Source organism: Chionomys nivalis, chromosome 10 (genome assembly GCF_950005125.1).
Source record: "Chionomys nivalis chromosome 10, mChiNiv1.1, whole genome shotgun sequence".
Taxonomy (NCBI): Eukaryota; Metazoa; Chordata; class Mammalia; order Rodentia; family Cricetidae; genus Chionomys; species Chionomys nivalis.
Genome location: NC_080095.1, coordinates 18,678,649 through 18,690,973, shown reverse-complemented (window position 1 = coordinate 18,690,973; position 12,325 = coordinate 18,678,649). Strand labels below are relative to the sequence as shown.

The 12,325-nt window shown below is 49.4% G+C and overlaps 1 protein-coding gene across 1 annotated transcript in view; it reads left to right on the top strand.

The window, feature by feature from the left end:
- The window catches only part of Wdr25 (WD repeat domain 25), a 136,742-nt gene that overhangs the window by 77,402 nt on the left and 47,015 nt on the right, over positions 1-12,325 (top strand). Inside the window, exon 3 of the mRNA XM_057782854.1 lies at positions 2,833-2,980. Coding sequence (XP_057638837.1) covers positions 2,833-2,980 — 148 coding nt within the window. The remainder of the gene's footprint in view (positions 1-2,832; positions 2,981-12,325) is intronic.

The following is a 12,325-nucleotide window of genomic DNA, read 5'->3' as shown; positions in this document are numbered from 1 at the left end:
CCCAAGGTGGTCCTGTTCTCTCTGACTTCTCTACTGCCTTCCCTCTAAGGGGTTCTTGTTGCTTCTGACTCCCATATGGAACCCTGTTCCCACTGCTGCTACCTCTGTCCCAAATTCCTACATAAGCCCCTGTATCTTCTTCCTGCCGGGCAGCTAAAAGGGTCGTGTGGGCTGGAGCCGGCTACCTCCTCCCCCAGGAGACCCCAAATGCTCTACTGCCATAGAGACACTCTCACCATGCCCCTTCTTGTCACATCCTGTTCACCTCTCTGGCCAGACTGGCCTTTGTGATGTCGCATACTCAGGCAGAACTCTTTTCTCACCCCTTCGTGTGGTCTACCATGGCCACCCTCCTAGCCCCTTCTCTTGGCTTTAGAGCCCCCTTTCTTGCTGACCTTGGACCATCAGTCTTAGTGCCTGATACACTCCTTCTGCTGGTTTGTGTGGGCCCTGTCGTCCCGACAGTAACGTCAGTTCTTGGAAGGCAAGCGTTTGATTTTGGTTGTTCCCTGTGAGCAGGGCCTGGCTCGCTAATGAGCACCCAGGAGTGTTTGTTGAATGAGTGAGTGGAAGAGCTTCACAGAGGCAAACATTGGACACCATTGTTTCAGAGCCGCCTTCTTCCTCCCTGTTCCCCTCCATGCCACTCTCTTTCTCAGAGGAAAGACTGAGCAGTGTTCATAGCTCCTGCCAGCCCTAGGAGCAACAACCATCCTGAGCTTGGTTTAGGGTCTTACTGAAAATGCATGAGTAAACAATGTGTGTGTGTGTGTCTGTGTGTCTGTGTGTCTGTGTGTGTTTAAAAACCACGGTGAAATATAACAAACTCTACCGCTCTAGCTGGGTTTAGGGCTGCAGCTCATGCTGTTGGCCGGCTTGGCCACACCCATCCCCAGGACGCCTCCTACTCTGCCCACTCCACCCACACTCCAGTCTTCCAGCTCCTGGCAGCAGCCTTTCCGTTTCCTGTCTGTGATTCTGGCTACTCAGGAAGCAGCAGGAAGGGAAACCGTCCAGCATCCATCCTTGTGGGGCTGGCCTGCCCCACCGAGTACAGTGTGATCAAGGTTCCTGCACGTTGTGGCTGCTATCAGGGAGCACTGCCTAGAGGCACTCCACTGTGTGGGCCGATTCCACTGTGTTTACCCTCTCATCTGTCTGCGGACAAGTGGGCTCCTTCCACCCTCTACCCATATAAATAAGGGCAAAACTTCCTTGAGACCCCAGTACCAGATGTTTGGATTTCTTCTCAGAAGTGGAATTGCTAGGTTTCATGGTAACCCTACAGGTTTCTGGCAATCATTGAGTTGCTGTCCATCATGACTCCACTATCTTGCCTTTCTGCCAGCATTGTAGGGGGTTCTGATTTCTCCACAACCATGCCAAAGCCTGTTATTTTTGTTTCTGTTTTTTATACCAGCCGGCCTAATTAGTATGATGTTGTAGTTCATGTGTCTTAGGAAATGCCGTCACACTTTGTAAATGCGGCTTGTCCTGTGTGCCTGGTGTTGGCCTCTTCCTGCCTGACTGTGTGAGCCCGCAGAGCCTCACTTGCTCACTTAGTTTTTCTATTAGCGTCATACTTGTGCATAATTCCGAAGAAGCAGCCACGTTCTGCGCTCTGCTGCCCTGCTGCCAATCCCCCCTACACTCCCCAGCCTTCTGGCTGCTCCTATTAGTTCCGTGTTTTTAAACATGACTACCGCTGCCTCTTGGTCTTAGTCTTTTTAGTTTGAGACCTAGCTGTTGACCCCTGGCATGGAAGGGGAGAATAGAAGGGCCCTCCCCACATTCTGCGGGACCTTTTCCTCATGACCTCTTGTTCGGGTGAGCGTAGACATGTACATATTCCCAGAAACCTTTTGGAGCTCAGCAATTTGAGAGCCTCCAGGACTTGGCAGGTAGAGTTAGCTCATCTCTAGTGGAAGTTGTCCTAGGAGCAGGTTTGTGGAAGTGCGTGGGTGTACTTGTTTGGGCTTTTCTAGAACTTACTCAGGAAAATCTGGTGCCACTGATACTCAGGGAATCTTCCTGTTTCGGAACTCTAATCCCCACACACCCTGCCCAAGTCTACTGTTGCTCCTGCTGCAGAACTGCCCCTGCTCCGGTCTCACTCCTGTCTGGGGGCAATGCCTTTGTTTCCACTTCATGGAGTGAAAGACTTAGGCTCAGTGAGGTGGAGCCCCTGGATCACAGGACCGCATGACCAGCAAGATGCAGTGTCAAGGGGAGTGTCTACAGTGTGTGCCCTTCACCCTGTAGTGACAGTGAGGAGAGCTAGCTCCAAACACCTCTGTGACCAGGCCTTCCAGCTGTGGTACTGTAGCGCTCCTGCCTGGGCTTGTACGCCACTTGGAGTCAGCTGTGTACTGGACAGTCTCCTGGGAGCCTCATTCCCCGATGGGGAGGCAGGATGAAGGTGAGGGGCAAGGACCCCTCTCCTAAGAAGACACAATCGCTCCGAATCTGTTTCTTATACTTTATGACTGGCCCCTGTCTGGGTCTCAGTCTTCAAGACATCCTTTGACTGTGGCCTGGCCACGTGCTCTGTCTGCTCCAGAACAAGTAGCCGGCCAATGGAGGCTGGGGCAGGACTGTGACATGTTGGAGCCAGCAGGTAGGAGAAATCTGAAGGTCGAGTGGAGATAGGGAATGCTGTTTTCTTAGCCCCAGAAAAAGGAAGTCTGCACATTTCTGTGAGGAGTGGGAAAGCGACTACAGCTTTTGTTTTGATGTGGAATAATAGGTACCCCGTTTCCCGGGAGCCCCTTGCTGACCTGGAGCTCAGCACTCACCACAGTGTCTGGCGCTGCCTCTCTGTTTCCCTTGCAGGTATGGAATGCTGTGGACTCGGGGCACTGCCTACAGACCTACTCTGTGCACAGTGAGGCGGTACGGGCTGCGCGGTGGTCTCCCTGTGGCCGGCGGATTCTCAGTGGTGGTTTCGACTTTGCCCTGCACCTAACAGACCTCGAAACAGGTGTGTCCTGATATCTCACAACCCCAGGTTAGCCCTCTCACTGGGAAAGCCTCTCCAGAGGTCCTGCTTGCAAACCCCCCATAGTCGTGGTGTGGTGAGGGCCTCAGGACAGACTCATTTCCCTGACAGGTGTGCAGACTATCTGCACTGGTACTGCGCTGTCTACAAAGTCCTAGGACCAGTCCTCTGCCAGTCAGCAAAGGACAGCCACTGTTGTCTCAGCCCCAAGCTACAGGGCTGGATAAAGAGGCAGCTTTTTAATCAACTTCTGCTGTGTAATTTGGACCAAAATATCACGGTGTCCTGTGGTTGGCATCAGTTTAGAATTCCTCTCAGTCCATGGGGTGGACCTAAGTTCCATAGGGAACTCTTCAGAGGGGCTCTTCCTAGTATTTATAGTGAGAGGCCCCCAGGCAAGGGGGTTTCATGTAGGAAAATCCTCTGGAAGCCTCCTTTAGTTAGGGAAGGAGGGAGCAGCCAGCAAAAGGAGCTTTCCCAAGCAGGGTCGATACAGCAGTCCTGGGTTGGGCCACTCAGTGATGGCAAGGGAGACTGGGGACTGTTGAATATGGAGTCTAACCTATAGTCTCCAACTCAGCCCTGGCTTCCTGGACAGAATTCTCATTCTGGCTGTCAGCAGCAATGGGCCCCGAGGCCTGACAAGTTAGGGACTCGTGACTGTGGGTGACTGATGATGAGTCTGGGGCAGCCGTGGGATGTGGTCCTGTTTGTGTTCCAGCTAGGAGGACCTGGAACTGCAGCTGCTATCATGTGACATGTGGCCCAATGAAGGGGTGGGAGAGGAGGCGCTTGTCCCGTCAGGTGCGCTGAGTCATGGAGGGTGGCGTGCTGCCAGGGCTCCCAGGGGCTCTTGTGTGCAGAGTTGGTATAGAGAGGCAGGGCCCCACTTCTAAGTGCTGCTGTCCAGTGGGGAGCGATGGAAGGCCTTCTTCATCTTCCTTTGCCAGGAATGGTGTCTGCATGGGGCTCATCTACTGCAGAATTGTTTTCATTCCTTTAATTTGCTACGTATTATACACATACCGTGTGCATAGCCTGTGCTGGATGTGGTGTTCCCGCAGAGGGCAGAGTTGATGGGTTTGGATCTCAGCCTCCAGGAAGGCCTCTGGACCCCAGATGAGGCCTCTCCTGTGAGGATAACTGGCATTTCTGTCTGTGTCCTGGCAAGTGTGTGTCCCCAAGGATGGACCCATCCTGGTGGTCTCTTTGTCATTGCTTGGACGAGGCTGGCTCGCAGCTGCATAATTGGAAAGCTGAGGCTGGCCTCTGCCGCATCCTCCTATCCTTAGTAATGAAGCTCCCAGGGCTGCTGGGGTGGGAAACAGCAGACGCTTGCACACCTCTCCCTGGCCCTGGGTCTTAGCACTTGTGAACCCTGTGGCCTTTGTCCGGCTCTAACTAGTCTTGTCCTTTCTCTTCCTGAAGTCTGATCTTCCATTTTCTTCTTCTGCTTCTCCCGCCCATGGTGATTTGGCTTTTTCATTTCAATCTAATTAGAGCGCCCTGCCAGGAGAAGGCAGCGCAGGGCGTTCTCTCTGCAGTGCTTTGGGAATTAGTCACTCGGTGCCCATTGTCATTAATGGGAATTTGGCGCCAAGGCCATTTATCCTGGTGTCCTCAATCAATACAGTTAAAAATCTGTGGATTCTAAAATGTCAATACCCGGCCTGAAATATGGAGGGCCAGTACCATTTTATCTCGTTAATTTATAGTTCTGACGGGCTGTTGGCTTACGGAACAGCCATGAATCAACACTTAATCAAATCTGCTCACAGATTAATTATTTTTGGCGCTCTTGTTTCCGTCTACAATCTTCCTAACAAACGTCTCTGCTACATTAGGCACACAGGCAGCCTCAGGGAACACTGGCAGACACCACCCAGGCCCTGAGTGACACTGACTTTGTACGTGACCTGTCCTGCAAACCAGGACTGATTGTCTCCTTCGAGTCCCTCTGGAGCTTGCTCAGCTCTGAGGGTCACTCTTGCCGATTTCAGCTCCTTAGGGTTGTCCTTCTCCTTCATGGTGGGTGGCAGCTCCTCCTGACAGTGGGGTGCCTTCTATTTGGGGTCTGAGGTGGGTGTGTAAATTAAACCCCACAGTTTAGCTTTCTGCAGAACTCTAGGCAGTCATGGCCAGGGACATCAGCCCTTCTCTCTAGGATGCTCACTGTCCTGATCTCCTCCTCTTATCTCGATGCCACTGTGTCTTTTGTTGGGGTCATGGTGGGTGGGAGGAATTGGCCAGGTGGAATTGCACCCTGCACGACTATTCCTTTTCTAAGAATTGTCTTCGGTCCCATCATATGACTAGGGATGATGCCATAGAGAAAGAGTGGTCTGCTGTCCAAGTTCTCGCTGTAGCCCTGGTGTCCCACATGCCACTAGGTCTATATTGAGCAGATACAGATAAATGGAGGAGGCCCTTTGCTTGGGCATCATGGTTAGACCCCCACTAGCCTGTGAGAACCCCATCTGTATCCCCATTTCTTTGATGTAGAACTGAGGCTTTGAGTGTTGGGTGACTTCTTGAGGTCACCCAATCAGTGGTGAAGCTGATATAGTTTGGGCTTATGGGGCTGGCAAAGGTGTTCTGCCAACACGTGAACTGGTATAGCCTCCCCTAACCTCTCCCTGCCCTGGACAAACTGTCTTGGCAGGGTTCTCGGCTGCCTCCAGGTAGTGGCTCAACATCTGTAGAAAACAGGCTTTGGAAGAATGGAGTGACCGAACGGTCTTGACTAACCCCTCTGATTAAGTGGTGGGCTGAAGGATGCTTCTTGAGCTGTGGACAGCTATGTTCCAGTATGAGCAGTGTTCGCCTTGACAGCTTCAGAGCACTTGGCATAGGAAGAGTGAATAGTGTCCAAATGAAGACCACAGCGACGAGCGCTGTCGGCTCCTGAGGTTTTGGAGGAGAGGCCATGAAAGAAGGCTCTGTGTCAGGTTAAGCCTCTGAAGTGGCACTAGCTCCCACTGGTGCTTGAAGCAAGTGCCGCACTGAAGCCAGAGCCTCTGTAGGTTTTCAAGCTCTGTGGCACACTCCAGGAGAACCTGCTTAGGGCCCTCAGTGCCCCTGAAGACCAGGGAGAAAACTGTGTGCTGGCTGTGTCCCAGGTCTCAGTGGGTAGGGCCTGTTCAGACTGGCATTCTTTTCTATTTACCACTTTATGCCTAGTGAGGTTGCATCTAGGTCTAGCAGGGGCTGCGCTGATGATAGTCCCTGGCCACTGTCCTTTAGGTACCCTCTTGGCCAGTGAACAGCTACCCTCCCACCACCTTTGTTTGCCGTGTCACAAGCCCCTCCCTAACCCCCTTCTGTATGTGTCTGTCATCTGTGACCCCCTGTCCTGCAAGCTCTCCAAGCAGCTTTTCATTGGCTCCTCTCTGGAGAGGGTTTCTGCACCTCCATAGACCAATCTCATCTCATCCTTAGCTGGGAAGCTCATGCCAGCCCTCCTTATGAAGAAGGCAGTACCCAGGCCCCGGCGTGATTTTATTAATTGGCACGGGCTCCCAGGAGCCGTGTTCCTCCTGTGTGTAGGCAGCAGTCATCAACGAGCAACTGGCCCTTCTTAGGTTAGGCTGCTTTTGTCGTCTGACCCTGGAGCTGAACGCGGCCGAGGCATGTTTGATTTCAGCATGGTTGGTTCTGTGTTTCAACAAAGCTGCTTATAGCTAAACACAGCTGGTTTGCAAGCTAACTCCCCACCCCCTAATTTTAAGAATTTCAGTTTAGTCCAGACAATTGAAAGTAGCTGGGCTCGGAAAAAGAGTGAGAGCAACCGCCAGCCTCCTACAGCCGCCTTTCATTACTCTGGGGCTTGCTCCTGCCTTTGCCGCGTCTTTTCTCACAGCTACTCCTGAAGGACAGTTTTGAGCCCAGTTTTGAGCCCAGTTTTACGGTAAAGATGCCAGGCTCTGAGCTACACTGCTGGTGAGTTCCAGAACCCTGCTAGTGGGCATGCCGACGAGGCCTACCTGGCCCTCTGCTGGCATCCTGCCAGTCCTCTGCCCACTTGCCAACATGGGCCCTGCTCCTGATACATGGAGGTTGATTTGAAAGTTAGCAAGCTTCTTTTCTCGTTAACTTTGAGTCAGGATGGTTAAATTTACAGCTGGCTGAATATTTCCCAGAGGATGAGTGTAACGATATTGATTTTAGCGAAATGAGTCATATGCCTGCTGCCTGGGAACACAGGCTCAATTACCACGAGCCAACAACATAAGCTTTCCCTTGTCAACATTTTTCCTACATGTTCATGAGTCTATGGCTAGCAACAAAGAGCTACAGAGAAGGAAAGGTCATGAGTAGCTGGCAGGTCTGGAGGTGGGGTGCAGGCAGAGGGACTTTAGGGTCACACAAGTTCAGTCACTGTCTGCATGGCTGGCCAGTAGGGCCAGATGTCCTTTCCCTTCCCAAACTCCCTTTCTTCAGCTCTGAGATGCAGGCTAATTCCTGCCATTGCCCACGATTGTGGTGTGCTAAGTGCAAGGTCCAGAGAGGCCTGAAGGACAGACTTATGGAACATATTGGTTCCCGTCCCACTTGTGACCACACAATAACTTAGTTAAGGTGAGCTCTTACAGAGGAACAGATGGTCCCTCTCTTTCCTAGGGATCAGTGCTTGGCTTTTATTAAACCTGAAATTCCATTGGTGTGGCAGGAATGGTTGGGAACCAGACACACTGAATGGAAATGAAGGTCCTTTGGGAGCCCCGGAGCCTGCCTAACCGTAGTGTCCCCTCGTGCAGACGTTAGGCTGACAGATGATGTTACCTTGGTTACATGGGTGGCTACCTTTAGGGAAGCCTAAAGGCTCTACCTAAGGAAGGAAGAGGCACAGCTCAAAGGAGTTGCCTGTCCAGGGTCACCCAGCGTCGCCTCAGTGATACTGGGTGGTGAAGCTATGGGAATGATGGTGTCGAGAGAGCAGAATCTTGAACATGGTTTTGCTTTGAGGATGATTTATTCTAGGACTGGGGATTGCATTTGGAACCTCATACTCTTAAGCAAGTACTCTGCACCAAGCCACACCTCGCCAGTCCAGAAACATATTTTCTATTTGTATCATTATTGATCCAAAAAGGAAAAGAAGTAATTTTTCTTAACTCCAAGAAGATCCAAACAGTTTTTATACTGGTTGAGCTCATTATAACCAGATCAATACAGCCAAGTGCCAATGGATTACATATTTTAAAGCTCAATTTCCTATAAGCCTACAGTGAATAAACAGAATTTCCTATAACAAGCAGACAAGCAAGATAGTCCCAAGGTAAAGGTCTGTTATAGCTAGCCCAAGTGCTGAAGAAGAGAACTGATGGACAGGCCACCATCTGGGAGAGGGGAGAGAGTGGCCACGGATTCCAGGAGAAAGGTCTTCTCCTCGAGAGGAGCTAGTGCCCCTGGTCAAGGCTGCTCCCTGATGAATGTCCCCTAACCTTTCTGCCTTTCTGTTCAGCAAAGGCAGAAGCCAGCCCAGGCTGCTGTATTCTCCAGGCCTCATGCAAAAGCTTCAACAGTCATTAGTCTCTTAAGGTTCCTGCTGTTAGAACCCAGCATCCCTTGGCTTTAGCTTTTAATTTAACCACAGATGAATTCAATAAGTTGGGGTTTAATTTTTCAAGCAATAATGGTTCACTTTGGTTGCTTACTTCACAGAGTGCTGTGTACGGCACTTGGTTTTCTGTACTCCTGCTTGCACGAGACTGAGCAGCGGAGGGACCATCAAGAGACAGCTGGTCTGGGAGTTGGGTCTCTCTGGCTCTCAGCCTTATCACCCTACCTGCCTCAGTTTGTCCAGCCATGATGGTGCCTGTGATGCTGATCTCTCAACTAAAGTCTTAGCAGAATTTTTCCTTAGTATTTTCCACTAAGTACCTGTTGGCTTATTAAAAATCTCTTAGCTTTAGACTCCTTAACAAAGAAAAATAGTAAAGCCCTACCTCTTAGAAGTAGAAAATACTTATGACAGCCTCTTTCTAGGTGGAAAATTTTAGTCCTTTCAAAGACAGATTTTCAGTGTCTTTGGGAATTGAGGGGAATAACATTCAGAATTTTTTTCTTTTTAGCAGGAAAACATGAGCCACCACCTTTTAGCAGCCCAGCGTTCCCCCCTTTCTTCCCTGTCGTCTGCAAGGTTGTGCCACCCACCTTTTAGCAAGCATCTGGTGACTTGCGGCTATTTCAAAATGACAACATGGCTGGTCTCATGCTGTGCTCCAAGGACCCAGGAAAGCACCTGCCTCCCACCCCCAGGGAGAGTTTTCCTTTGCTGTGGGTCTGAGGGTGGACAGTAGTTTCCAGATTTGGGGGTGCAGAGGGGAAGAGACTCTCTCCTCGTTCTATTCAGTGGGACACTTGCTACCCAGTATATCAACTAAGTGTCTAATCTCTAACTGCGGCTTAATGGGTATGAAGAGGGTCTGGAGAGATGGATAGAGCACCTACCTGCCTCTTAGGTACGAGGACCTGAGTTGGGGTCTCAAGCATTCACATAAAAGCCAAGTGAGGCAGCTCCTGCCTATAATTCGAGCCCCGGGGAGGCAGAGACAGATGCCTGGGGCTTGCAGTCCAGGAAGATTGAAGAGCTCTAGCTTCAGTGAGAGACTTTCTCAAAAAGTAAGTTGAGGAAGGCGTCCAGCATCAACCTTTAGCCTCTCCACCTCCCTTCACGCCTACATGCAAGCTTACACTCACAAAAAAGGTCAAGAAAAGCTTGGGCTGTAGAAAAAAAACGAGTAAACTGGAGAAAAAGCATATTCCCAGTTAGATTAGCTTTCCGTACGGTGATTGTTTATGAGGGTGGTTTGAGGGTGTGAAGTCCTAATGTGGCACCCACAGCCTGCTGAGTTCCCTGAGCAACAACATAGCACAACATAAAAACAGTGCTGTAGTTTTAAAAGGCCATCCTCCACTCTCTAGAACCCAGTTTTGAAAACTGTGATCACAGCTCCACAGGGTTGTAGAATTGAGCGTGGGGTTGTGAAGACTCAGCAACTGTTAAAGGTTTCTGAGTGTGCGGTGACCAAAAATGAATTCAAGTTCAAAAGCGTAACGGATCCAAGATGCTTCCAGCCGTACTCACCCATGTTGCATTTCAAGACTTTACTGCAGCCTCGGCCTGAGCATGCACTATGGGCATTCTGTACTGTGAGTGCCATCAGGTAGGACAATGCCAGTGAGACCCACTCCAAAGCCTCAGCTCAGATTCAAGACTCCTGTGTGATGAGTGCAGTGCTAGTCCTGTTTATAAAGTTTTCTGCTCTTGCAGAAATGTAACAGTTCCATTCTGGGACAGAAGGACTTTTAATATTTTACACTACTCAGCATGTAGGCGTCAGGTTAGACATCCTTGGATTGTATTGTGTCAGAGTGCTGGCTTTAAATTGCTCTTCAAATCAGCTTCATTTTAAGCATGGTGAATGAAGTTTGGCCTGGGATAGAATTTCCAGCAGTTTCTGGAATGACTCTAGACATAATTCTGTGATTTTTTAAAAATGGATTTATGCAAAGTGGAGTTCTCAGCATCTCTGAATATCAATCAATTTTGAAAAGCTTTGAAAGTATGATATACTCTGTTGTATTAAATAGAATTCTTGTTTCTTTTTGTTGTTTATATTTTGAATTAGGGTCTTACTCTGTAGGCTGGGCTGGTCTGAAACTTATTGTGTAGCTCAGGCTGTCCTCCTGCCTTCTTCCTGAGTCCTGGAAGTACAGGACCTGCCACACATACTCAGGATTTAATTCTCGATGTAAAAATAAACAAGTAATCCATCTCATTAGTATGCAAATTTGATTTAATCTTTAGTAAATAGTAAAATTATATGTATGCCAAAGAATTGCTTTTAAATATTTTTTATGATTATTATCAGCAAATATTTGTTGTTTGCGCCTACTGCATATGCTTATGTACCCGAGGGTGCATGAAGTATCTTGGATGAAAAGGAGCAGTGAATGACAAAGGCTGCTAAGCCCTCCTTTCTAGGGTTTGCCTTGTGTCAGTGTCTCCTCCTGTAATTCTTGGGGTGTTGGGGGCCAGGTGGTCAGCATTGCTGCATAGCTGAGGGCCTTGAGCACTTGTGCAGCTTATAGGCACTCCTTGATAAAAAACCAAGTATTTCCAGAATCTCCTATGGTGACAAGTGACTGCCAATCCTTGACTCCAGAGGAGAGGAGAAGAAAAAAAAAATGAACGCTCTTAGTCATCCTTTGAGGGAAAGGGCAGGTGCAGGCGCAGGTGGAAGCGCAGGTGCAGCGTGGGGGTGACTGTGCTCGGGGAAGTGTGTGCCAGCTGGGTGTGGTGGCTCATGCCTTGGATTCTAGCACTTGAGAAGCTGAAGCATAAGGCTCACCAGGAGAGGTCAGCCTGGGCTACGCAGTGAGTTCTATCCCAGCCTGAGCTACAGATGAGACCCAACAAAACAAAACAAAAAAACAATGCAAGGTTTGTCCAGGGATGACCTGTCTGTGCAAAGGAGACTGAGCCAGGAGCATTAGCAGTTCAGTAGGGGCCTTTGTGGGTTACACAGCAAGAGTCTGTTGCCCTTGTGTGTGTGTGTGTGTGTGTGTGTGTGTGTATGTGTACGTGTACATGTGTGCACGCATGCACAAGTGCATGTACATCTATGTGTGTACATGTGTTGAGGTCAGAGGGTGACTGAGGTCTTTCTCATTTGCTCTTTACCTTATTTTTCTGAAACAGGGTCTCTCTCTGAACCTGGGGCTCACTGATTCAACTAGGATGACTGGCCAGTAAACCCCAGGGGACCCCCCTCCCCCAGCACCAGGATTATATGAATGTGCCACCATGCCAAGCTTTTTATGTGGGTATTGGAGATCTGAACTCAAATCCTCGTGCTTATATGGCAGGCACTTTATGTACCTAGACATCTCCCTGCCCTCCCAGAATTTAAAATTAATAATTACTGTTTTCACTTTGGAGAGAATGCTTTGAAACAGATGACTTTTTTTTTTTTTTTGTTCTGTTCTGGCATTTGAACCAAGGACCTTGTACATACTAAGCACAAATTTTACTATAGAGCTATACCATGGTGCCTGTAAATGGGTCTATTTATTTATTTATTTATTTATTTATTTATTTATTTATTTTTCCGATGAATGACATCACAAGCACACACACAACACACACACGGCCGGGACTCGAACCGGCGACCTCCGGCTCCGCGGGCGGTGGGTGGCGCTCCCATCCTCTCAGCCAGCCCTCAGACCGTTGCTGGGTCTATTTATTTATTCTTTAAATGTCATCCATTGGAGACTTTACTTGGTGTATGGGAAGTGTAGCTCAGTGGTAGAACACTTGTC